At 44.3% G+C, this 23,775-nt stretch overlaps 1 protein-coding gene across 1 annotated transcript; it reads right to left on the reverse strand.

Moving 5' to 3' along the window:
- Window positions 1–1,817: 1,817 nt before the first annotated feature.
- On the reverse strand, window positions 1,818–4,852 carry CHST14 (carbohydrate sulfotransferase 14). The gene has a single exon (XM_005284719.5). The coding sequence runs from the start codon at window positions 4,290–4,292 to the stop codon at window positions 3,183–3,185; it is 1,110 nt and encodes a 369-aa protein (XP_005284776.2). The 5' UTR covers window positions 4,293–4,852; the 3' UTR covers window positions 1,818–3,182.
- Window positions 4,853–23,775: the final 18,923 nt, after the last annotated feature.

Here is a 23,775-nt window from a genome sequence, read left to right on the forward strand (position 1 = left end):
AACTCCTGACTAATATCTGCTGCCTTTATCTGAGGAATGATCCAGACATTTCTAGAAGTTTTGATAAATTCCAACACCAAGATCCAGATTCTATCATCCATCACATTTGTGCATTCCGACTGAAGTCAATGGAGCGTCTCAGGAATAACTACAAAAACAACAAGGAGTCTGATGGCACCTTAAGGACTAACTATCTGTTAGTCTTTAAGGTGCCACCAGACTCCTTGTTGTTTTTGTAGATACAGACTAACACGGCTACCCACGGATACTTGACATCAGGAATAACTAAGGTTACAACTTAACCACATCTGTGAGAGCCAAGCTGATTGAAGGATGTGGATATGACAGGCAAACAAACAGGGTAAAGAAAAACAGAGTAGATTTAGAGGGAGGGACTACAGCTAGTATTTTGAAATATATGTATGTATTGCAGGGCTGGCTCCAGGCACCAGCGGAGCAAGCACGTGCCTGGGGTTGCACATGCTAAGAGGCGGCATTCTGTCCATTCTTGGAGCGGCAGAGTCCGGGCAGCTTTTTTTGGGGGGGGGGGGCACTTTGGCAGTTCGGGTGGCGGCAGTCCGAGCGTTGGTTTTTTTCCCCCCCCTGCTTTGGCAGTTCGGGCGGTGGCAGTCCGAGCAGTTTTTTTATTGTTTTTTGCGCTTCGGCAGTTCGGGTGGCAGCAGTCCGAGCCACTTTTTTTGTTTTTGCTTGGGGCAGCAAAAATGGTAGAGCCGGCCCTGATGTATTGGTCACTGTTGTCACCCAGCCAAGGTGGAATTCAATTCAAAGTGGAATTCAATTGAAGTCAATGGGCGTTTTGCCTTTGATTTCAGCATAGGCAGATTTCTCCCATAAAATGTCAAAATATAGAAAGCTCTTAGGTCACTTAGTTAATTTCCTGTGCAGGCTTGTTCCTCACAGTATATATCCTAGTGCTTTTGTCCAGGCTTGCTTGCTTGAAATGTGGGCTGATACCACTTCCCTTGGACAGCCTTATAGGCCACACTGCTAGGAGACATGCCATATATGTACAGTGAATATTAACACATCTTGTGCATCTAGCTACAGAGGTGGCAGTATTTAAAAAGTTATAAAGAACATTTTTTAAAATGCCTGTCACATTACAAAAAGGTACTTGCAGGAAATAAAAAACTGTATGATGTATCTTAACATCTATCTACATCACTCTAAGTTAACTGGACAATGGTTAGGCATATGGTTTGCTGTATCCAATGCTTTTCATGCTGACTACTATTATCTAATTGTTTCCTTGTTCTCCCCCTCATCTGTGTTTTATTCACCTGTTTGTTCTCTTTGGTCTTACTCTCTGATTGTAAGTTCTTCAGGACAGGGACTGTTTATTTGCTATATCAGGGGTCGGCAACCTCTGGCACGCGGCTCGCCAGGATAAGCACCCTGGCGGGCCGGGCCAGTTTGTTTATCTGCTGCGTCGGCAGGTTTGGCCGATCGTGGCTCCCACTGGCCGCAGTTCGCCGCTGCACGCCAATGGGGGAGGCGGGAAGCCGCGGCCAGCACATCCCTCACCCGTGCCGCTTCCCGCAGCCCCCATTGGCTTGGGACGGCGAACCGCAGCCAGTGGGAGCCGCAAACGGCCGAACCTGCCGAAGCGGCAGGTAAACAAACTGGCCCGGCCCGCCAGGGTGCTTACCCTGGCAAGCCACGTGCCAGAGGTTGCCGACCCCTGTGTTATGTTTGTATAGTGCCTAGCACAATGGGGCAATGCTGCTATTGTAATACAAATAAATAATAAGAACAACAACAATCCATGGCTAAAAGAAAAGCACCAAGCCACAGAATAATGTATATATAAATTGTATTAAAAATGCAGCTACTATATAAACTGTCATGAACAAATTTGAACATTATCATCCACACTTTTAAAGTTGAATCATAATTCTTACATATAAATAGCTATGAAAATGTCATGCACATATAAAAAGCAGAACTGAGTATTTACTTACAGTAGCATCAAATGCAGGTGCATAAAGCATTTTTTCTTGTTTTTTCTCCATAGGCTGTAAATAACCACTAAAAGCTATTTTCTAAATTTTGTTACAAGGGCTGAGAAGCTCTTGATTTTAATAACTTTTTAAAAAAAGAGGGACAAAAGAAGAATTTGTTAGTAATAAATACATTGCTGCACCAAATGTTAGTTTCGCTATGTAAGTAATTGGTACTCTCAGATCTTTAATCACACAAAATAAAATGAACAGTGTATTGTCTCTGAATTAACATCTTGTATCAAGAGGAACACATTAACTTTTTCTATGAATACGACATTGGTTTAATACTGAAATAAAATACTCCACAACCCAGGCACTGCTACATCACAGAACAAGAATTGACTTGTCAGCTTTAGATGCACTCAACAAGTGTGAAGATTATGGATATCATAATCTGGGTAAGACGCGATAAATCGATCCCGGAAGTGCTCACAGTCGGCGCCGGTACTCCAGCTCGCCGAGAGGAGTACGCGGCGTCGACGGGGGGAGACTTCCTGCTGCGTCTGGACCGCGGTAAGTCCGGACTAAGGTATTTCGAATTCAGCTACGTTATTAACGTAGCTGAATTTGCGTACCTTAGTCCGAAGTCCGGACTAAGTGGGGACCAGGCCCTGGACCACAAAAACAGAACAATGCTTTGTGCTTAAAATATATCCATTCCCTGATTCTTTTGCATATATTCACTGTCTTGTGCTGTAGAGAGAAGTTTTTAAAAATCAGATATATAAAAGCTATTGTGCTTAACTCAGCGGCACACAGACATAGTAAAATTGGAACAATACAAAGGTAAAAGATATTCTAGTTGTAAAGGCTATATATCATATGATATCTTAAAAGGTTTAAAAAGTATAAAATTAGGAAACGTGCATAGGACACACATTACTTCACAGGCTTTATCTACACTAGAAAAACGTAGCTTTTGCCAATGTAGCTATACCAGCAAACCCTCCTAGTGTAGCCGCAGTTTATGCTGGCATAAAAGTATTTTTGCCAGTAGAATTTATACAGGTTATTGAGTGAAATAATCTACACCAGCAAAAGTACTTTTATGCCACTACAACTGTTTACACTTGAGCTTCTCCCAGTATAAGAATAATGTTGTGCAACATTTTATCAGCATAAGTTTCTAGCATAGACCAGCCCACAAATAGAAAAAGTTCACTGTCTGCAAAATTCACTAGTAATATTTGGAAGAGGATAGGCAAACAATGAGAAATCCAGAATGTATTTTGGTAACAGTTCTTTTATAAGTCCACGTTGAGTGTTACACAGATAGTAATGTAGAGTTTCCCGAGTCACAGGCTTATACCATGATTGTCGTTCTGGGAAACGGATAAAAGAAGGTGCTTGAACATGTTCAAGAATGTAATTTGCATCCACATTCAGTCTTTCATATGATCCGATGAAATCGTACCTCACCGCACAGGGTTGGCATAGGTTGTAGATGGGCATCCAGTGTTCGTTCATTCTCTCTGCCTCTTCATCTAACAGGTACTGGAGAAACTCAGAAAAGGTGACATCATCCCCCATGGACTTTCTGGGGCTTTTTCGGTATCTTTTTACTATTTCCACACCATATTTTAACTGGTACTCTTTGATCTCTCCAAATTTATTCCTATAAGCTGATAAAAGTCTCTCCATCGGGTCTCGAACAAATATAAACTTGTAGTAGTGCTTTAGCCTATAGCTGATCTCATCTGGCTTCATGTCACCGAGAAAAACCAAGTCATTCTTGTGGTCCATTTTGAGCCTGACATTCACATTCTCCAGCGCTCCATCCAAAACTTTCAGTATTCGTTTCCAGTTGGAGCAGGCGACTTTGGGGACGTAGCAATATAAGAAGCGATATTTATCACTCACCAGGATGTGTCTGAGCACGGTTTTCCTCTGACCTGCTGAAAGCTCCCAGATGCTATGAGGCATGTTCTTTTGTCCACACATGGTGCGGACTGTCCGGTTACGAACATCTTGTAGCACCTGGTAATCCATGTCCTCGGAGACCACTGCCCTGGTGTCACCGCTGCTCCTCCAAGCAAGGTCTCCATGTGGGGGATGGAGTGGTGGTGGCTTCACCTGTGCCAAAATGCCCCTCTCAATCATGAGCAGCAGGCCACTGGAAGCCACAATCACCCCAAACATGAGCATGGAGGGCAACAGCATGGTGCCACTGCCACCCCGCATCCTGGCAGGCACCACGGCCCGGCGCACGGAGGTGGCTCCCATCTCTGCACCCCACACTGCCACCGGGGCCAGGGGGCGCGGGAACATGGCCCAGGCACTGGCTTGGTGTCAGGGCCAAACAGCAGGTGGAGCTGGCCCCTACCCAAGGGGGAACGGAGTGGGGCAGGGCTGTCTCCTGCTGGATGGAGGCAGCACCTTTCCCCTCGGGCCCAGGGTCTCTCTGCCAGGAGCTGCTGCAGGCCCCTCACCCAGGCCGGGCAGCGGGACTCTGCATGGCAGCAGGGGACTCCCTAGCGGCTGCCCCCCATGCTGGGCTCGCGGCGCGCCAGCTGGGCAGCACAGCGCGCAGGGGGAGGAGGCCGGGCCGCCGGTGGCGGGCTGGGCCCCTCCGGGCCCGGCGGAGTTGAGCGGCAGCGAGGGCCCGGATGTCCCGGGAGCGAGTGAGGGGGACGAGGGAGGGAGGCCGGCAGTGACGAGAGAGCGGCGGCCGGCTCCGCCCAGCGGCTCGGGACCTGGGGGCGGCGCGCTCAGCTCTGAGGCGCCGGGCGGCGCCGCCAGCCCAGTCCTGAGGAGGGAGGCAGGGACGCCGGCTGCCGAGTTAGGGGCAGGCCCGCCTGCTACGCAAAGGGTGCGTGGGCTGGGTGAGCCCGAGAGGCACTGCTCGGGGGGAGGCTCTGTGGCCACAGGGGCATTGCACGGGGGGCTGTGTACACACAGTGGAGGGACACGGGCACTGCACAGCAGCGGGAAGGGGAGCTGTGTGCACGCAGGGCACTGCACAGCGGAGGGGGGAAAGGGGAGCTGTGTGCACGCGGGGCGCTGCACAGCGGAGGGGGGAAAGGGGAGCTGTGTGCACGCGGGGCGCTGCACAGCGGCGGGGGGGGGAAGGGGAGCTGTGTGCACGCGGGTTACTGCACAGCGGCGGGGGGGTGAGCTGTGTGCACGCAGGGCACTGCACTGCGGGGGGGAGGGGGAGCTGTGTGCACGCAGGTCACTGCACAGCGGCGGGGGGGGGAGCTGTGTGCACGCAGGGTACTGCACTGCGGGGGGGAGGGGGAGCTGTGTGCTCGCTGGGCATGTATAGCGGGGGGGTGGGATGGACTGTATGCAGTTAGGGGCATTGCACAGCCTAGGGAAGGGGGCTGCGCGGTGGGGAGAACACTGTGTGCCCACAGTGACATTGCCCAGAATGGGGGAGGGACCTGCACAGATTGCCTCCACTGCCGATGGGAGATTGTTGTATAGGGGTTTCTGTGCAGATGAGGGAACTTTGGGGGCTTTGGGTGTAGGTGGCTGGGAGGAGATCGTTGTGTTGGCATGGGGACTGTATAGGAGGGGGCTATAGAAACAAGCTGGGTCCACTGTACCCAGGCAGTGTCCAGGCCAGCCAATATAAACTATTTATTAATACAAATGGCACATGGACCTGATGAATTAAGCAGAATATTGGAGCCTTAAAGTGGAATTATAGTAAAAAAAATCACTCTAAAATTGTATGTTCTTTCATAGCAGGTTTTTTTCCAGTGTGAATTGATTTATTTGCTTAGAAAATTAAGATGTTACTACTTTTTATTCCTGTTAGTAAAGAATGGCTGTGGAAGAGGGATCTGGATTCTGCTCATTTAGCACATCATCGAGAATATTGCTAACTACCATAGAGGTGCAGAATCATTGGTGATGGGGCTTAAGCCAAAAAGAACCTAGCTTGACTCTCAGATTCCAGGGTAAATTTACAAACTGGGATTAGAAAAAACAACTTTTACTTTCAAATTGAGAAAGTTTTATCTGGGGTCTTTGAATTACAATGCTATTTCAGTGCTATTTTTACAGTCAGTATTCAGAACAACTGGCCTTGATCTTGTGGTCAGCTTGACCAGAGCTGGGTGCTTGACACCTCTCATATTTAAAAAGCTCCTTTTTATTTGAATGAGAAACCAATTATGAAAAACAGTTAAAAGGAAATTACTTTTGAAAGAGTGAAGAAAGGGAAGAATAACAACAACAAAAACACCTGCCTGGATTTTTTCTGCATGGTTCACTTCTGATTTACACACTGTGCAGCATTTTGGGAGTTGCTCCACTTATTTTTAACACAAAATCCGGCATTTTTGGTAAATTTTAATACAACTGGAAAGAACTTAGCTGGCTATTTACAATTGGCAGAGATGCTTTCATAGATCATCCAACCGTTTTTAAAGTAGCCTGGTATCTAGGCATGAAATACAAATTATAGGTAACTGAGAAGTCAAATAAATTCGATCCCAATGCTCAACTATTCATTCATGACCAGACATGTTTTAAAGTTGCCTCGACGAAGTGCCAGTAGTTTAGTTGCCCGACAATTCATTTGTATACATTTTGGGTTTAGGAGAGACAAGGCTGGTGAGGCAATATCTTTTATTGGACTAACTTCTGTTGGTGAGAGAGGCAAATTTTTGAGCTTACCCTGAGCTCTTCTTCAGGTTTGGGAAATGTACTCAGAGTGCCACAGCTAAATAGAAGATGGAACAGATGATGAAAATATCATAAATGTTTATATCATTGCTTTCATGGTGCATTTGTCCAGAAATTCTTCTTCAAGATGGCTCATGAAGAGGTTGGTATATTGGGGAACCATCCTAGTACCCATGGCGGTTCCATGAGGTGGCGTATCTCATCAAGTGCACTAAATGCCCCAGTAACAACTGTGTGGGTGAAATGAGACAATCACTATGCTCTCACATGAACTCTCACTGAAAAATGATAAAAAAAATCCTATGACCTGTGCGCGAACCCTTTTCACAAACTGATCACTCTATATCTGACCTCTTAGGGTATGTCTACACAGCAACTAAATACCCGTGGCTGGCCCATACCAGCCAACTCGGGCTCACAGGGCCCAGGCTGTGGGGCTGTTACATTGCTGTGTAGACTTCTGGGCTTGGGCTGAAGCCTGGGCAGTAGAACCCTATGAGGTGGCAGGGTCCCTGAGCCCAAAAATCTACAGACACTGAAACAGTCCCTCAGCCCAAGTCCCGTGAGCTGGAGACAGCTGGCATGGGCCAGCCATGGGTTTTTTATTGCTGTGTAGTCATCATCCTGAAAGGAAACCTGCACAACACCTTCAAAAGACGAGCCTAGATACTAAAAATCATGGACTCAATAGAGACACTGGATTTATGGCTTATTACAACAATCTATAACCCACTAACCTCCCACCACCTCCCCCCCCAGCTTTCCCCCTTCTTTTTTTCCCCATGACTGAACAGGTGTTAACTGGCCACTTCACCTTGAATGGTACCTTGAAATGTGTTTTAACTACTTATGCTAAACAGTCTGTTCTACCTTCTATTTAGCTGTGACACTCTGAAGTACATTTCTAGAGCCCTGCATGGATACAAAAATTTGGATCCACATCCAATCCGCATCCACGATAATTAACTTGTATCTGACCCGTGAGCCATACTCCACCTTTTATATGTATCTGCACCAGCACCCTGTCTCACTTATTCCACTGCAATATCTTCACAAGGCTTTTTCCTCCTCTGCATTTGAATTAGACAGATTCCTTCTCCATGCTGCTTGGGTTCCATGGAGGGCTGGGGCGGGGAGGGGGGAATGATGATCACAGGTGAGACAGGCTCCCTGTTTTCAGCTCCAGGGCTCAGCCCCACCCTGACCTGGAGCAGCAATTACAGGGAAAGTCCAGTTTTGTCTCTGTAGCTCTGGACTGGAGGACACATACTCAGTCACACTATGGGGATGGCACATGCAATCTGGTCACACCTAGGAGCTGTGCGGGGATGGAGCATTGCATTTTCAATCTGGACAGCAGTAGGAGCTGTGAGAAGCATGAGCATGCTCCGTGAGGGCAGAATCTTCAGAATTTTATAAGCTAAAATGGAAGACGTCTCTACTGAGCGTATGAGAATTGTGATTGTTCAACATCTTATAACTTGTGATCAAATTTGGACAGATTTTCATAGACATGGCAAAAGGCATATCCCTGATACAAAGGCAACCCCGATGCTAAATTTCAGGTCTGTGCTCAAAAACATGTGGGAGATAGAGCTATTCAAAGAAAAGCTTGCCAGATTTTTTTTAACATGGGAAAAACAGCATATTTTTCCCTAGCCTGGTTCTTGTTCTTGGCTGAAACGTTTTGGCTGAAATTTTCCAGGCTGAGGCAGAGACGAGGCATGTAAATTTCATCCAGAATGGCTAAAGTTTGGCAAAGTAATAATCAGCTGAAAACTGGCTCTTACAGTGGGAAGGATTAGTAACCTTAATAGATGGTGCTAACAGCCCTGCCTATAACAATATCTAGAATGAAGGTCTCACGCAGCACAAATAATGCACTTTTCAAATTATTCTGCAGCTCATTTCCAGAACATATCACCGGGCTCCTGCTTCCATAACTATCTATGTCAAAAGCTTTCTTAACATCAAGAGAAAACAGCTTCCACTCAGTTTTCTTTGATCTAAACTCTAAAGCAACAAATGTTTTGTCAGTGAAGTCAGACAAAGAATTTGTAGTGAAGTGTAGGATCCTGAAGCCAAATTATTTTACATTTTAGTTTTATTTTGATGTAAATATATAATAAACCTGGTGAAGTTACTATAGATTCTGTCATTAGAAGAACAACTGTTTTATCAGATTTGTTTACTGATTTGAGATTGCAAATCCAGGGATCTGACTGTGATCTCACACCAGTGTAAATATTGAGTTACACCGGTATATAATCCATGGCACTGAGATCAAAATCTCCAACATTAGTCTTATGTGGGTTGTTTACAATTTACAGTATAAATCACAAGTAATGGAAGTTTCTAATTCTTCCATGTGTACAATTATTGATGATATTGAAATTCATAACTCATGTCAAGACACTTTCAAAACACATAAGTCGCCTATCTTTCTCACTTAATTCTGAATTGCAAATAGTTTAAGAAAAAATAAATTCACTTTAGCTTTCTAAATATATATTCTGACTCTGCCACAATTACAGGAGCGAGGCAGAAGGTGCATATGGAAGCATGACATCTGGTTATGACAGCAGCTACGTCTCACTGACATTAGCTGGAAACTGAGGGTGGGAGTGAATGGATTTCAGATCACTTTCAGGTGTGCTATTTCATCTGATTGATCTGCTGACATCATGGTAGTAGAACACACTGGATAAACTTTGTTGTCTTTATTGATCTCAGGATAATCTCATAATATCTAGGTATTAATACCATGCTCGTCATTTGAGCGCCTAGTCCAGACTAGTGCTTAATGATTAGTTTACATACTACCACAGCAAATTGCTGTTGCAACTGAAGCTTGCCAGGGCATGTAGCATATTGTGTTACAAGACCATCATTAAGGCTAAGATTTTATCATGGTTATTTTTAGTAAAAGTCATGGACAGATCACGGGCAATAAACCAAAATTCACGGAAGCCGTGTCTGCAACTTTTGCTGCTGCGGCTCCATGGTTTCTCCCATCACTGTGGTGACTGGGAGCTGTGGGGTTCCTACTCCAGCCACTGCGGTTGCAGGGTGACTATATTTCCCAAAGAGAAAATGGGACACCACAGCCGCTCGCCTGAGGCATCCCCTTTCCCCCATGTGAGGCTGTCGCCTGGCGCTGGAACTTTGCTGGGAGCCCCCTGTCACTTGTCGCTGCTCTTGCCTGTTGCTGGAACCCTGCCAGGGCCCCACTGACAGTCAGCCCCAGAGTCCTGCAGCCCCTGGGGCTGAAGCAGAGAATATCACTGAGGTCTCTGGAAGTCAAGGATTCCGTGACTTCCATGACCTCCGTGACATAAACGTAGCCTTAACTATCATTTATGCCATCTGTAATAATGATTTATTTCAGGGGTTCTCAAACTTCACTGCACTACAACCCCCTTCTGACAACAAAAATTACTACATGACCCTAGGATTGGGGACTGAAGCCTGAGCCCCACCGCTTCGGGTGGATGGGGAAAGGGGGCAAAGCTGAAGCCCAAGGGCTTCCACCCCAGGTAGTGGGCCTGTTACCTGAGCACCCCCGCCCAGAGCTGAAACCCTTTGGCTTTGGCCCCGGGCCCCAGCAAATCTAAGCCAGCCCTGGTGACCCCATTAAAATGGCGTTGTGACCCACTTTGGGGTCCCGACCCAAATTATTTAAATGTGTAATTGAAATGTCTATTCCCTTGCTCTCGCTGCTTTTACACATTTAAAGATATACAATACAAATTATAAAAATTACAATGTATAGCATATAAAATACTTAACACACAAAACACATTGATATTTTTCCTTCCTATGAGCAAAGATATAATAAACCCATACATGACAACCATCTCAACCTACTCCCTCGCCAAATGTCTGAGAGAATAGGGAGGCTTTGCAAGCATGCCTGGTAAGTTAACAAATCCCAGCCCTGGTGGACTATTGGGATAATCTATAAATGCCTTCACCACTTATAGGTGAATTATAATTAACATTGATATTGTGTCTTTCATCCAGAGATCTCCTAAAGTGCTTCATAAACTACATATATGGAAGTCACTTCTCTGACCATTGAAATGCAGCCGATCCCTGGGGTGCCACATGGCACCCATTTAACAGCACACAGCACCACACAATAATTTGGGACAAGAAGTAAAGAAGAATAGTAAATTCAAGTCTGTAAAAGATATTTTGGCAAAAATTACTTTCTTCAACAGATTCTCATTTACACCAACGGAGGCACCATCATCCTTTTCTTCCATAAAGGTGATCTTTGCCTTTAAAGGGTGGCATTGAAAAATCTGTATGACTTCCAGCTAGTTTGGCTTAATTCAGAAGTTTTCAGAAGCTGAGTCAGGGACAGTCCAAGGGGCTGCTTCCCTCAGTGGCAGTATGGCCCAGTGGTGAGGATTCAAAGAGGCCACCACATTCAGCAGCAGTATCTCCCAGTGGCAATGGTGTGGAGCTAGGGGAACCTGGACCCACCATACTACACCGAGTCCCTACTCAGGGCCCTTCAAAATCAGGTACCCTGCTACAGGGTTCAGGTATCCATATCCCCAGGCTCATCTTCTGGGTTGCTTCCTATCCTTTTCTCTGTCTTCGTGAGCTCCTCTGCTGGTTACAGCAAGTCATCCCCTTTGGTTCCTGGGGTTGAAGGGCTTCTCATGATGCAGCTAGGAGGGTTGGCCCACTGGCTTGGAGTCCTGGTTGCTTTCCAAGAGGCTACTGCATGCAGCTGCTCTCCTTGTCTGTCAGCCCAGACTGAGCTGAGCTGCTCCCTTTTGAATGCTCCCTCTACTAGGAGCATGCCCAACAAGGGTGACGGGGTGCATCTCTTGGGCCCAAAGCAGTTTGTTAACCTCTGCCTTGTCAGTGCGGATTTCGTACACCCCGTCATAAGCTGCTCAATAATAACTGTAGGTCAGATATCCCATTTTCTATATTCCTAACCTAGCATTTTGTGATCTCGGGGAACTTTGTTTACATAGCCAAACACAATGAAGCCTTTCACCAAAATCGCTGGCAATAGACCTCAAAGAAACTAGCGATGGGGAGTTTTACTGTAAGAGAGGCTTGGTCACTGTCCTGGTGATCAGGAGGGTATCAGCAGGTCAGGACTTCTGTTACACTTGCTGAAGAGTTGTGATAAAGGAGGCTTTCATAATCTTGGAGAGAGAAGTCTTCATGGTTATCACAGAGAGTTGGGGGTGGGGCCATTGTCACTCATCACATTGTAGGCAGGCCAGGAGAATCAAGTTCATATTCTCACCAAAGCACTGTCCCTGCTCTGCACATGCTATAGGTAAGGCAGAGAGCACTTCAAGAGAGCACTGATACCATTCCCACTAAAGTCAATGGAATAACACCCACTGATTTCAGTGAGTTTGGATTAGGCCCTAGGAGAGCAGTAATGGACTTCACTTGCAAGCAGGTGGTAAGCTCCCAATATCAAGGCCTGTCACTTACAATGCAAGGTACTTCTTAAAAAGTATATATATGTTGTTCACAAGGATTCTGGAGGCTTCTCAAAAAGACATGAACAGTAAGTGTTATCTTTGTCTGCTCCCTTTTGACCTCCTTCCCGCCCAAATGGATCAAGAATATCATTTGTATGTTTGGTACTTGTTTCTGTGTTTGAATTAGTCTAATACTTCTGTGATTTAGTTAATTTCATAGTCAATCTTTGCTCTACCATCTATTTCAATGCCTTTAAAACCCCCAAATCATCTCATTTGCTGAAATCAGAAATTTTCATCATGATGCAAGAAAAATGGTGCATGGAAAACGACTGAAAGTTACCAGTTGACTGTGACACTGCTTTGATCAGCAGTGTGCTTTCATTCAAACAGCAATGATTATATGTGACCTGCAAACTGGACATCTTGCCCAATCCAGTTTGGTTACAGGAGCCTAGAGGCAAACTAAAGAATGGGACAGGATGTGGTGCTGGCAGTTCAATATGTTTCACTCTCCCCTGAGTCCATACAGAATCAATGCCCCAGTTCGAAATCAAAAAGTAATAGTACTCGCCAAAATTCCCTCTAAACCAAGCCCCACCTGTGTGGGATGTCAGTGTGAGATGCCAATCGCAGTAGACTGCACAGATCTTCATGATTGTCCCCTTTAATTCCTGCATAATTTGCATGCAGCAACACCATCTGATTGTCAGTTCCCTTCTCGTGTGCTTTGATCAGCAGTGACATTTAAAGTGTTAACATTAGGCTTCAGAGTCAACACTTGATTGTGATGAATAGGGAACATAATACAAATTGCCATACAGGATCAGATCTGAGGTCCATCTATTCCAGGACCCTGTCTCTGACAGCAGCTAGTACCAGAAACTTTAGAAGAAGCCCGGAGCAAGCAGATATGGGATAGACTGTACCCAATGTGATCCCCTGATCTCTAATAGTTAGAGATTGTCATAAACCCTTTAATATCATTTCCAAAATTTTTATTGTCATTAGTTACAATTCTGGATGGTCTAGCTATCCATATAAACTTCCAACCCTTTCTTTAGTCGTGTTAAGTTCTTGGCCTCAACAATTTCCTGTGGCCAAGAGTTTTGCAGTTTAATCACAAGCTGTTTGAAAAGTATTTCCTTTTATCGGTTTTTAATTTCTCACCTTTTAATTTCATTGAATGTCCCCTTGTTCCCATGTTGCGAGACAGGGAGAACAGGAGTTCTTGGTCTACCTTCTGTACACCATTCATTATTTTATATACTTTTATTATCCCCCCTCTTATTTGTCTCCTTTCTAAGGTAAACAATCCAATCTTTCAGTCTTGCTTCATATGAGATTTTTTCCAGACCCTTGATCATTCTCATAACTCTTCTCTGAACCCCCTCCAGTTCTGCATTATCCTTTCTGAGCTCAGATGACCAGTTCTGTATTCAGCATTCCAGGGGCAGCTCACACCTTTTAGAATTGTTGTTTCAGGCAGTTTGCAAACTCAGGCAGACATTATGTTATTGGTTTACACTCATTCACAGTTTCAAGGCTATCTTCACAATCTTATTGCAGTTAGAGACTCCCCCCGCCCCCCCAAATGAAATCTTTGATTTTGGAGCTCAACATGGAGGACTCCGAAAAGAATAATACCTTGCTAAGTGTGTCCAGGCTAAAGTCTCCAGTAAGAAATTACATTTGGCTTCCTGAAATTCCTACAATTTCAATTAGAGACAGCAGCATTATTCTTCACTTTTTGTCCTAATCTGTTAGGTAGTGTTACTTTGCAGTGTAAAATAGTTGCAATATTCCACCCCAAATGTGTCTGCAAATCAACAGTGGGACAATCACCCCTAAATATACTGTGCATTGAGTATGTGATGTTTGTCAAGATCTTTGGGATCCTTCACGATGAAAGGTTCTGTATCAATGCAAGCTGCAGTCTTACTGAAATCTAAAAGTACATTGCTTTATAACAAACAAACAAAACAAACAAAAATAGCCCACAGGGAGGAAAGGCACTCAACCCAATGCAGCTACTCCCCTGAGTACTCACATGGCCTTTCCCTCCCCACCCTCTTTCAATTTTTAATACAAAATTTAATTGCCTACAACAGCAGGGGGCAGGAAGAAGAAGAAAAGGCAAATGGGAAGGTGGGACCAACACAAGAAGAAATTATTTTATTTTGCACCTATATTATTAAATAATTCCACACTCTGCTCTCAAGATGACACTCAGACTGTATAATTCCATTTTGCAGTTTCTGGCAAATTAAACTTCCCCTTTTCTTACTCATGGCAGTCTAAAGCCCTTCATGAAATAACAGCCTTATTATGTACAATCTGAGCACATTATTCCTTATAACCACCCTGCACCTTTACTGCATTGCTTTGGTGGTTAGAGTGCTATAGAGGGAGTGCAGCTGTTTTCTCAGGGTGCAGTGTTTACAAGCAGGACATGACCCAGACTCCAGCCAACTGTTGTTATATGCAACCTTTTTTCATCCCAGCCCATCACTCAAAGAGGAGCAATTATCTAATTGAGAAAGTGTGGCTGCAATCCATGTTTGCAGGGAACAGTACAGACAATGGGCCTTTATGTTGGCGATTGCTTCACAGAACACAATGAACATGCAGGGAATGGAGGCTGAACCTGGGACTTGATTCATCTGCTCTCAAAAGCTGATGCAAAAGAAAAGGGGAAGAACCCCCCTCCCCCAATATTTTAAATGAAGATTTTGCTCCATTAAATGAAGAATTTCTTAATGCTGTTAGCACAGAAAGACGCAGGCATGTTTGACTGTGTTCCTTTGGTATCCAGCCAGATTAATCCTCAACTCAAGCATATTTTTTGGAATATAAGCAAACAGCACATCTCTCCTCTTGTGCTGAGAGCTCAGCACTGGTTGCCTATTAAACCTTTTATTATGGGGTCTATAACAAGGATTCATACCATGATGTCACATGGAACCATTCACAACAGGCCCTCTGTACTGATACCCAGAGTCATTTGTGCCACTTCCAGAAGAGATGCCAGGGTAATCAGCTCTGTGGTTCAGGAGGACTGGGCTGCAAATGGCTGAGCAAGTCTACTTCAGCAGAAGACCAGATCCAAGGAAATAGGGACTGGATCATGACCACAGACAACAGCTGGCATTGGCCCCTGGGACAGTGCTGGGCAACAGCAGCTGAGCCAGCACTCTGGCCACTGCAACTCTAATTAAACACTGCAGAACAGACCTTATTAAGAAGAGTTGCGCCTTATTGGTGTGTGGAGCAGAGCTGGAAGGCTAATTAAGCCATTAAGCAGAGGATACAAAAAGGCACAGGTAGGAGGGAAGCAGACAGAGAGCGAGCTTCTCGTTCTTCCCTGCTTGCTTCAGGAGCTGAAGGCCCCTTAAGATGGTAGGAGTAAGGCTGTACAGGGTACGGGTGGAGGGAACCAACGCTATAAATAAACTGCACTGAGTGTTTTGCCAGCAAAAAGGTCTCTGAGGCATTTGTAGATGGGAGTAGAGGCAGGAGCCCTTCCACAGCCCCCTTTGGATCAATGAAACACACTGACAACCACTGATCTATAATATTATATTGCTGAGCTTTTCCATGATGCATCAATGTGTCCAGCCTATGGAAATCAATGGGAGCCTTGCCACTGACTTCAATAGGGCCACGAGTTCACCCTTAGTATATAGAAATCAATAACGGAGAAGGGCACGAACCCACTACACTAATTTGAACACCTATAAAATAGACTTTAACAAATCTTGCATTTTCTTAGCTGTGAATATAGAAAGGGATTTTTAACACACTCACACTCACTCACTCTCTCTCTCTCTCTCTGGCCCAGATCCTGCCCCTTGACTGTGGTCCACACACACTGCTCTAGTATGGGGGGAACCTAAGGTGCTCCTTGCACAAAAAACAGGAAGAGTGGCTGTGTAGCACTGTACATACCACGTATAAAATTCAAGCCTGACTAAAAGGATGCCCCCACTAGCACAAATCAGACCTTTAATTCTCCATCTCTGCAGTGCCACTGGTAGTTAGTGTCAGTCAAAGCTATAGTGTAGGCACGGCTTAGGCATTTTTACCATGATGTCATTTAAGCCTGCTATGGATGTAAAATGTAATATGAAGCAGGTCCGGCTCTTAGGTGGGGGAGGGAGAAGGCACCACGGCGCGTGCCACTCTTGCCCACAGGCACTGCCCCTCTAGCTCCCATTGGTGGGAACTGGCCAATGGGAGTGCGGAGCTGGTGCTCGGGGTGGGGCCAGCGCGCGGAGCCCTGTGGCTCCCCCGCCTAGGAGCCGGACCTGCTGGCCACTTCCCGGGCACAGTGTGGTGCCCCAGGACAGGTAGGGTGTTCTGGTTGAAAACCGGACACCTGGTCACCCTACTTGGAAGTGATGAGGCCTCAGCTGGAGTACTGTGTCCAATTCTGGGATCCCCACTTCAAGACAGATGTGAACAAATTGGAGGGAGTCCAGAGGAGAGCAGCAAAAATGATTAAAGGTTTAGAAAACCTGACCTATGAGAAAAGATAAAAAAACTACATGTGTTTAGTCTTGAGAAAAGAAAAGTGAAGTGGGGATCTGATAATAGTCTTCAGATATATTAATGGCTGTTATAAAGTAGACTGTGATCAATTGTTCTTCATGTCCACGGAAGGTAGGACAAGTAGTAATGGGCTTGATCTGCAGCAAGGGAGATGTAGGTTAGATATTAGGAAAATCTCTCTAAGGGTAGTTCAGCTTCCAGGGGAGGTTGCGGCATCCACCTCACTGGAGGTTTTTAAGAATAGGTTAGACAAACACCTGTCAGGTGTTAAGTTTATTTGGTCCAACCTCAGTGTGGGAGGGAGGGCTTGACTAAATGACCTCTCCAGGTCCCTTTTAGCCCTACAGTTCTATGATTCACTTTACACTTTTTCTCTCTTTTGTAGCTCTATTCCCCTCCCCCTCTTGTCAGTTAATTTCAGAGCCTTAGTTTCTCCATCTATAAAATGGGAATGATACTGATCTCCTTTGTAAAGTGTTTTGAGAGCTACAGCTGAAAAGTGTTAGATGGTGGTATTACTAAGAGCTAGGTATTACTATTTTATTAAGGGCCCAGCCCTGCAGTTTTAACAATGCCTATTGAAACCAATGGGCTTAACAGGACTGCCATAAACTACACAGAGAACTGTACATAAACATTGTCTGGGGTGTGTCAGACTGGACCAGATAAGCGTGTGGAGTGACTCCATTTCTCATCTCATTGGCAACAATTGGGGTGTCTGTTTAGGGTTATGCTGTCACTTGGTGCCTTTTCAGAATTTCTCAGGCTGCTTTTTAATACTTTATCATGTGTGATAATGACTGACATTTAGATGGGGGCCTTTCATCCCAACATCCCAAAGCGCTCAACAGAGTTTACAAATAGATCACCTCACCTAGCTGACATTAGGATGAAAGCTGGCAGATGTTTAACAGCTCACAGCAATATTTCACCAGAATTTATGAAGAGAAAGAAGAATGCTATTTCTGATTGAAAGTATGTTAGCAGGCAGAACACCATTACCCAGATTGGAATTTGGCTAAGGTTACTGGGTTTATACTTCCCCCTTTGATAAAACTGCCATGGAATTTGTAATGACTGCAAGTGGTCAGGAGCTCAGTTTTACACTTCACACAAAGGACAACAAGCAGGATGATTGATGTTCCCAACACCATACTGGGACTTTGATTCAGAGCTAAGAGTGCCACCTACTGAACCATCACAGCCACTTCTTGAAGGAGCTGGGGGGTTTCTCAGCGGTGTCTTATCCAAATGCTCATCAGGCCGAACCCTGCTTAATATGTCAAATTGTAGCTCAAAGTGGTATAGTTGGGTAGAGTTGCAGGTTTTATCAGACATGTTGCTACTGACTCAATACCTGATGTAGTGACTAACTAGTGTTTACAAAAGATTTTCACAGAAGATACCCCTGGACTTATCTAGAAGAGAGTCTTAACCTCCTTCCCCGCTGTATTTCAAATGACACAAGTAGAGCACCATGCCTAATGGACTTGGTATATTTCGGGGGGAAAAACATTCCAGCAAATGCACTTCATAGGAGTTTGTTTGCCAAGTGGAGTTTCCTCTGTCTTTGGTTAGGAGAAAGTATTGTGTTTAAATGGGAAAACAAATACAGCCTCCAGGCCATTGCCCATCTTCCTTGCCAGCATGATCTCTCCACATATATGGTATTTATCACAAGTTAAGTGGGAACATTTTATTGGGAGCCCTTTGCTAAAACATTGGCAGCGCCTCACTGAAAACTGTGGATGATCAAGTGAACAGCAACATCTGAAGACAGCAGGATCAATGGCTGGTTGAGGGAATTTATATCAAAGATGGAGCAAATTGAGAAAAATATTGATTAAACTATCAATCATACTTCTACACCAACTTCACACAATCTGTCAGGGCATAATCTTGTGTCAGAGAAGAATAAACAACACAAGACTAAAAAACAACAAAGCACCACTGTTATAATGCCAAACACAAGCAGAGGTTCTCCCTAACAGATCGACTTACTATTACTAAGGACACTGACATATACATGGTAAAGTCCATTTTGTGTGAATTATTCTCAGAGGCTAATGAGCACCTTTGCAAACTTGCAAAGACACACTTGTGTGGTAAAGAATTGCAGAAAGAGTCACTTTCTTCTAATACTGAACAAAAAAGTTCTTAGAGTAAGGAAAACAGATCTGGCCTTAAAATTATTCTACTTCACTGTGCAGTTTCTGCCTACAGCTTTCTTCAATTCCCCCTTGTGCCTAGTTTCCTGCTACAAATTTAAAGAAACAGTACATACATCCTCCTACTTAATTTACCACATTTCAGTGTAGTTTAGAGGAGATGTGTAAAATTTTTATTCAAGCACCAGTGTTTATTAAAACTTTTAACAATCGCACACCAGTGAAGTTTCTCTCTGTTCAGTGTTGCTTTGCAGCTGTAAGATGAAACTTGAATCAAAAGCAGAGTCTGTATCTGCTTTAGGGTTTTTGGAAAGTCTCCTTCTTTGCTGCTGGAGCTTTGTCAGTCACAGCAACAGAATAAATTTCTCTCTTATACACATAAAAATAGTGCATGCAAGAAGGGGAAATAATGTGCAACATATAATGTAGCTCCACACAAAGGAGAATCTTTGGCCCCAGAGTTTTAGAAATGGGCATGCACATTTCTGCACAAATACTTCTAAAAATCTGAGCCTAAGAGTTTCTTATAGCAGGGTGTCTGAAACTGAGGTCTGCGAGTATGTCCGGGGCCATCAGCCCCGCTGATCAATTCCTCCCCCTCCCTCCCAGTGCCTCCTGCACGCCACGAAACAGCTGTTCAGCGGTGTGCAGGAGGCACTGGGAAGGAGGGGAAGGAGCGGGGATGGGGAGTGCTCGAGGGAGGAGGCAGAAAGAGGTGGGGAAGAGGAGGAGCAGAGGCGGGAAGAGGTGGGGCGGGGGGGGTTGGGGGGAAGGGGTGGAGTGGGGGCAGGGCCTGGGGCTGAGCAGGGGCTTTGGGGATCCATGAAAAATTTTAAATCAAAATGGGGGTCCTCGGGTTGCTAAAGTTTGAGAATTTGTTCTCAACCCATCCCAGTGTCTCTGGGGACTATGCTGGCAAAGGGACTCAGAACAATGGAGGAGCTGACATGGTTTCTGATTCAGACTTAAGCACAGTGGATTTGTTTGGGACAGAGGGTGTGATCTTTTGAAGTTGTATGTGCCTTAACCTGTTGACTTGTGCTGAGGAGTATGGGCACCTCAGCACTTTGTGGGGCCAGCCCCAAAATGAACGCTGTAATTATAGAGATGCATTTTCTTGTTTTAAATACATTTTACTGAGTAATATGGCTAGTCTTATTTTAACACACATTTATACACACACAGGTTTACAATGTGTGAAGCTATTTATAAATAGTTACCGGAGAAATGTTTGATGGCTGCGAACTATGACAGTCACAAACATGTCAGTCCAATAATACTTGTCCCTTACAGTGCACCTTTCCGAAGAGCTCAGAGTGCTTCACAAACATGGATTATTTACTTCTGTATCTCACATGTTACAAATTAATTAGCTGATGTTTACCAAGCACTTGGAAGATAAAAAGTGCCAAACAAGCCATAAGTCTTGTTGCTAAAAATAAGCCACAGAACAGAACACGTCAGTGCTATGAATACTACTAAGCCTATTTTAAGGATGAATAGGCTGGCAGAAAGCTTCTTGCCTAAGGTCACCAAAAAAAAAAAAAAAAAAAAAAAAAAAAATCAGTGGTAGAGCCACTAGCCAGGGGTAGAAGCGCAGAGTGGGACTCCCAGTTCTTGATGAAAACATTGGTCCAATATGACCTCAGAAAAACTGAGCTGTAAAAGGCTTTAATGGAATCCTCGGGGACATCACAAAGTGGCCTTCTCGCACTTTCCTCTCCACTGGGGGGAGCTATATTTAAAATAGACACAGGATAATTTATGTCCAAAATTTAGGTTTCGCAAACAATTTTTTTTACAACAGATCAGTACAAAAGCTTGGAGTGGACAGAGTTAATTTTGAAAGGCTTATTTCCCTGCTAGGTTTCCAGCCCCAAAACACTGCAGTATCCTGGTAAAGTATGAGAACTAGCAAGTAAAATGGATTAGAAATAAACAATTAAAAAGACAAAGAGATTGAATAGTCTATGTGTATTTTCTGGGTGGAGAGAAATGCAGAAGGACTAAACAATTTAACTGGGGCAAAAATCCCTAATGTTGCACTCTCTTTAGGGTTACCAGATAGCAACTGTGAAAAAATGGGACAGGGGGTGGGGGGCAATAGGCACCTATATAAGAAAAAGTCCCCCAAAATGGGACTGTCACTTTAAAAACGGGACATCTGGTCACCCTAATTCTCTTGGACCTTGGGGTATCAGCATTTCATTTGTTTTCCTGTCACCCATAGAATCTTCTACAGCAGACAAGATCAGAATTTCCAATGTAAAAAACAAGCAGGGGAACGAAACCCTTTAAATAACTAATAGATAAACCATTTCAGGCCTCCACGCAACCACAAAAATGGCCCACGCTCAGTGCTTTCATGTTGTGGGTGGTCTGTAAGGGATAGTGTCTTTAAGGGGGTTTTCAGCAGGATCCTGTTGATTGAAGGATCACCTGCTGCCAGCATAGTCCCCAGAGACACTGGGATGGGTTGAGAACAGATTGTCATCCTCTAAGACAGCGATTCTCAAACTTTAGCAACCCGAGGACCCCCATTTTGATTTAAAATTTTTCATGGAGTGTGGAAATTGTCCTGCTGTACTTCACACTGGTGAGGCCTCAGCTGGAGTACTGTGGCCAATTCTGGGCACCCCACTTCAAGACAGATGTGAACAAATTGGAGAGAGTCCAGAGGAAGTGAGAAAAGGTTTAAAAAAATCTGCTGTATGAGAAAAGGTAAAATACTGGTATGTTTAATCTTGAGAAAAGAAGAGTGAAGGGGGGACCTGATAATAGTCTTCAAATATATTAAGGGCTGTTATAAAGTGGACTGTGATCAGTTGTTCTCCATATCTAGGGAAGGTCGGACAAGTAGTAATGGGCTTTAATCTGCAGCAAGGGAAGTTTAAGTTAGATATTAGGAAAAACTTTCTAACAATAAGGATAGCCGAGTAGTGGAACAGGCTTCCAAGGGAGATTGTGGAATCCCTATCATTGGAGGTTTTTAAGAACAAGTTAAACAAACTAGATATAGACTTGGTTCTGTCTCAGCGTGGGGGCTGGACTAGCTGACCTCTCGAGGATCCTTACAGTCCTACATTTCTATGACTTCAAGTTGACTTCATGGGCAACTGATAACCAGCTCCTGAAAATGAGATGCACCATCCCAATTGGTTTGTGTGCTATAATGTCTTGTATAACAATTTCTCAGTTTTCAGAGCTGGTGGAGACCTAGGGGATTAGGTTTGACAGCAATAACTTGATTCCAACTAAAATTCTTCTGGCTAACTGATGTGTTAATATCATAGATGAAAATGCATAGATTTTAAGGGCAGAAGAGACTATTATGATCAACTACACTGCCTGCTTGCATAACACAGGCCATAAAACCTCATCAGTAACTTCTGCATGAAGCCCATAATTCCTGTCCGAGTAATAACATATATTTTAGAAAGACATCCAATACTGATTTAAAGATACCCAGTCTTGCTTTAAGAACAGGAGTACCTGTGGCACCTTAGAGACTAACAAATTTATTAGAGCATAAGCTTTCGTGGACTACAGCCCACTTCTGCGGATACAGACTAACACGGCTGCTACTCTGAAGTCTTGCTTTAGGCAGCCTTCAAAATCTGTTAACAGCCAACAGCAGCAGAAGTCCACAGTGCGGGGGTCTGGAGTTCTGCACTTGAAAATGTATCCCATGACCTGACATTGCAGAATTTTACACAACATCCTTCTCCCTTGTCAGGGGCATTAGGATACTCAGTGTCCACTAATTCATTTCAAACCTCAATCTTGAACAGCAGATGATCTCTTAAATGCCATTTTTAATAAGCCATGCTACCCAGCGTCTTCTCTTTTATCTTAGCAGGACTCGTATCACCACCAGGGACCTGCAAATTAAAACACGACATGTATTTGCCTTTGTATATTTCATAATGTTATTGTCCAGGCAAACATGGAAAATCCAGTGGGGATGAGGGCAAAGCAAGGAAATTAAAAGACCACACACATGTGGATCAAGTATCAGAGGGGTAGCCATGTTAGTCTGAATCTGTAAAAAGCAACAGAGAGTCCTGTGGCGTCTGATGAAGTGGGCATTCACCCACAAAAGCTTATGCTGCAATACTTCTGTTGCTTTTTACACATGTGGATGTTACTTCATGATCAGTAGGTGATGTGCAGCCTCTTTATTCCCCCCAATGAAGTATCTGCCTCCCCTCATACCCTAAGCAACAGGGTTACATATAATTCCAACAGAGTAGGAGGATCAGCAGGGTTCTGCTGCTAATAGGAACTAGAGCCTTAATTTCATGATAGGGGAAAATTACATTCAATACAAAGGTAATTGCTACAGGATGAGGGTGATTTAGCAATTAAACCTTTATATTTAGTCATTGTGATTTCATGGGCCTTTCATTTTTTTCTTCAGAGAAGGGATTGAGGGGTGGCAATTCTTTCTTAATGAAGTATGACCTTGTAAATTCCCTTTCCTTCTGTATCAGTGCTGAACTGAGGCTAATAAGTAGGGTTGTGTTAATGGCACACTGAATAATTACAGGCGATAAAAAGGGATTATATGGCACATTAGTGCCATAAATTATTTTTACCATATTAGCCATTTTCAGGCACACAACAAATGTGTGTGTGTGTGTGGGGGGGGGGGGGGGAGGGGTTGGTTTTTCCTTTCCTAGGAGGAGAAAGCTGAAACATCCTGTGGGAGAATCAGATTCACAAATGTATTGTTCTGCCTTTGTTTCTTTTGGGATGAAGTCTGCCTGAGATGGCTTAGCATCCTGTGCCACCAATATCTCAGCTGTTAAAATACCCCAGAATGACATTCGCCTTTTTTGAAACTGTATCACACTGTTGACTCATATTCAATTTATCAACTATAACCCCCAGATCCTTTTTGGCAGTAGCACCACTCAGCCAGTTATTCCT

This window comes from Chrysemys picta, chromosome 4, assembly GCF_011386835.1.
Source record: "Chrysemys picta bellii isolate R12L10 chromosome 4, ASM1138683v2, whole genome shotgun sequence".
Taxonomy (NCBI): Eukaryota; Metazoa; Chordata; order Testudines; family Emydidae; genus Chrysemys; species Chrysemys picta.

Coding starts and splice junctions, on each gene's coding strand:
- CHST14 (XM_005284719.5), bottom strand. CDS start 4,292: ATGTTCCCGCGCCCCCTGGCCCCGGTGGCAGTGTGGGGTGCAGAGATG.